The sequence below is a fragment of the Apaloderma vittatum genome, unplaced genomic scaffold (genome assembly GCF_000703405.1).
Source record: "Apaloderma vittatum isolate BGI_N311 unplaced genomic scaffold, ASM70340v1 scaffold344, whole genome shotgun sequence".
Taxonomy (NCBI): domain Eukaryota; kingdom Metazoa; phylum Chordata; class Aves; order Trogoniformes; family Trogonidae; genus Apaloderma; species Apaloderma vittatum.
The window spans coordinates 4071-7925 of NW_009710705.1; the positions used below are offsets into that span (position 1 = coordinate 4071).

The 3855-nt window shown below is 46.9% G+C and overlaps 1 protein-coding gene across 1 annotated transcript in view; it reads right to left on the minus strand.

Annotated features, from left to right (window-relative positions):
- Window positions 1-1179: 1179 nt before the first annotated feature.
- GCM1 (glial cells missing homolog 1 (Drosophila)) overlaps window positions 1180-3855 on the minus strand; it is a gene marked incomplete at its 3' end in the record, with an annotated part of 8068 nt that continues 5392 nt past the window's right edge. Inside the window, exon 5 of the mRNA XM_009867349.1 lies at window positions 1180-1623. Within this exon, the coding sequence (XP_009865651.1) occupies window positions 1180-1623 (444 nt within the window). The remainder of the gene's footprint in view (window positions 1624-3855) is intronic.

Here is a 3855-nt window from a genome sequence, read left to right on the forward strand (position 1 = left end):
TGTGCACTTGCATCCCAGAAAGCCAATTGCATCCTGAGCTGCACTGAAAAGAAGTGTGACCAGCAGGTCAAGGGAGGTGATGCTCCCCATCTACTCCACTGTCATGAGACCCCACCTGGAGTACTGTGTCCAGCTTTGGGGCTCCCAGCATAAGAAAGACATGGACCTGTTGGAGTGGCTCCAGGGGAGGGCCATGAAGATGTTCAGTGGGTTGGAGCACCTCCCCTGTGAAGACAGGCTGACAGAGTTGGGGTTATTCAGCCTGGAAAGGAACAGGTTTTGGAGAGACCTTATTGCAGCATTTAAATATATGAAGGGGGCTTATAAGAAAAACAGAGAAAGATTTTTTACCAAGGCCTGTAGTGATAGGACAAGGGTCAGTACTTTTAGACTGGAAGAGTGTAGGTTGAAATTGGACTTAAGGAGGAAAAATATTTTTTGGGGTGTTGAGACAACGAAACAGGTTGCCTGGAGAAGTTGTGGATGTCCCTCCCTGGAAGTGTTCAAGACCAGGCTGGATGGGGCTTTGAGCAATCTGATCTAGTGAAGGATGTCCCGGCCCATGGCAGAGGGGTTGGACCAGGTCATTTCTGAAGGTTCCCTCCAACCCAAGCCATTCTGTGATGATGCTGTACAGTACATGCGCCGGGAGAATGCAGCGGAGGCACTTCTCTGCCTGAAGAAGCTGGAAGAACATAGAGGGTTGGACATGACAGTTGTGATCCTTGAGGTCATCCAGCTGCACCTTCTAGTCCCACAGGCTTGAACAAACTGAGTATCAAGGGGGATTGAAATGCTACCACACCAGAATGGCAGCAAGGTAGTCTGTAAGCAGAGCTGTTATCTTTTATTAGATCAATGAAATAGTCAGGGAAAATATAATGGGTTAAAAAAAAAAAAGAGAATGAAGACAAGTCTTCAGGTATGAAAACCTCTCCTCAAGCCTGCAAGAGGAGTCAAAAAGGGAATTCACATGGTAGCACTTTCACATCAATGACAGGGATGGAAAATGAGGCCCATTGCCAGAGAATGGGGAAAGAGGACATTTAAACCTAGTCACCGTAAGGGGTACAGGTGAAAAAACACGTCATTGTTGCAGTAGTTGAGACCCATCCTGTGCTCTCCCTCACTCCTGTCCCCTACATTTCTCCTCGGAGGTTCCAAGAGGCGGGGACCTACCTGAGGCACAGGGTAGGGTGGTGGAGGGAGGCAGCCGCCACCACTGTAATCCAGTGGGGATTTCTCCTCACAGCTTTCAATCCCCAAAGGATCAGCATTAGGCCCGAAGGAGACATGGCCGCCCTTTGCCACCAGCAGGATGTGCTGGGTGGAAGGGTCTGCACATGGCGGATCAGCCGTGGGGATGGCAGGGTCGCTGCAAGGTCTCCTGGTGCTGGGGGTCCTCTCAAGGGCCAGGCTCTTGATCCAGGTTGGGGTCTCTCCGGACCCCTCGTCCTCCCCAGCTGCCCTTGGGTATGGTGGCCGCCCAGAGCAGCTGCCCAGCATTGGCTCCCCGGAGCTTTTGCTTAAATGTCCCCCGAAATTAGCAGGTAGCATGTAAGTGTCGGGCTTGGAAAGGAGCAAAGGCAAAGCCTCCCGTGTCGGCATTGCACCTGTCAGAGACTTGGGAAAGCAAGGTGTGGTTTAGGTAAACAAGGCACAGTCCAGCATGAAATAAAAAACATCCCCTATGAGACCCTCACAAATGCATTCTATCAGTACAGGTAACAAAGCAGCTGCCATAGCAAAGCCTCCTTGCAGGGTAGTGCCAGTGGACTTTAGGGGCAAACCAAATAGGGCTCCCAGATCACTGTTCTGCATCTGTTTTAATTTTTTTCCCCAAAGTCTGTGTTACACTGAGAGAATTTTTAGATCTTGCATTCACAGCCCTCGGGGTCTGCTGTCAGCATATACTGAAGAAGCACCTGAAAATGAAATTATGCTAATACATTTGACACTACAGATTTTTTTTTGTTCTATGGAGTTTTGAAAATATAAGTACAACTTTTTTTAAACTGATTTTTTGAAGTATTCTTTTCACTACAATATTTCACTTTGGCTTTTCAAGACCCTACTTCTGTTTCTAACTGATGAATTTTTCTATCTTTACATTTTTTTACCTACAAACAGGAATTTCATTCAGGGAGTGTGTAGCACACAAGAACGATTCTTCTGGGTCTTTTGTTCTGGATATTTCACAACTTCTTTAATTATCTTAATTATTGGATTATAATTTTTCAAAATGTAATTCCTTACAGAACATTCATTCTATGTTATCATTTCTGATGAGTACTTACAGGTTTCTCTTAGTAATTCTGCTTTTGCGTCGATTTAATTACAGGGATTTTGTTGACTGCCAGGGTAGCAAAGCTCCTTTTAGCTGTTCTCCACTCACCATGAGAAGAAATTCCAACAACCTGATGTAGAACCCAGCCCAGCTCATATTTCTTTTTTAAAGTTCTTCTCCCTGGTCTCTTGTGAGCACATTAAAATTGAACTTTTTCAGACAACTTTTTGCAGATTCAGTGACATGGATTCTGTGCATCAAATCAGACTCCTGCACTAGTTGTATCACAGCTGATCTTAGCAGACTATGAATATGATGGGCTCTTCTCAAGAAAAACCTGCTGGGGAGCCATGAACTGGAAAGCCAATTGAGGGTAAATGGCATTACTTTGACTGCTCAGTGTCAGACCAGCTGAAGAGCGGGGTCTACAATTAGATATTCATGATATCTGTGGTCTGTTCCTACTCCCACACAATTCGAAGTGAAAACACCAGGAAGATGTTGCAGGAAGGGAAAGACAAAGACATGTCTAGAGGGAGCTTGGCCTCAGCAAGAGCAGTAGGCTCAGCTATGAAAGAATAAAAGTCACATGGCTCAGTAACATTTCCTAGGTGAGGACTATTTTAGTGTTCATGGGGACAGAATTAAATCAGTGACATGAGAAACCTTGTTTCTGTATTTGTTAGAGATTTACACAGTGGCTCAGCTGCTTTTTCTTATGCTCATGTTCCCATGCACTTGTGTCGAGAGGCCACCACCAGTCTGTCCTGTATCTCCTGTGTCTCCATGACAGTCACTCCTGAGCTTTGGTTTTTAGTGTCCTTCTGAGTACTTCCAGTAGAAATAGCTGTAGCTCTTTAACCTATTTCTTGGGGTCCCAGATACCCCTACTTCCCCTTGTCATACATTTAAGAAGTCTGTCCCCACCCAGCTCAATTATCCCTTTTGTCCGTAGTTGAAGGGGCATTAATTACTATCCTGAACACCAGGCTGGGGAGGATGCAGCACCTCTGGCACATCAAAAGACAGACTAACTGCATATGAAGACAGGTGGCATGTAGCTGCATGTAACACAGCCTTTGCAAGGAACGTCACTGAAAATGGCCTCGCTGCTCTACCTGGTTTCCTCCAGGAGGTATACAGCAGCCCATGGGATCTCTGTAGATGCTTTCACAAGTGTTTTCAAACCCAACAGAGCTGATGTTTCAATGTCAATGCTTCTGTAAATCCTTCAAAGCCCCCTTCTGTCTTCAAAGCCCCCCTTGAGACCCAGAGAGCGAGCACAGCACACCAGGCAGAAGTGATGCACCTTCCCCTTATCAACCCTGGCAAAACCCAGGAGAGATGAGCAGAGATGAAGCATGCCTGCAAGTCTCTGCAGCACCTCCTCCATGTCAGTGGAGGACATCAGGACACATGTCAATGGGGACAAAACAAGACCTCCTGCTATCTCTCCAAGGGTGGGGCTGTGCCTCCTGCACCTGAGGGTGTCCCCACATCCCTTGAGGGTCTGCAAGTGGCTGAGTCCTGCTCAGGGGCAGCTGCCCCGCAGTGGAGGGTCGCTTTCC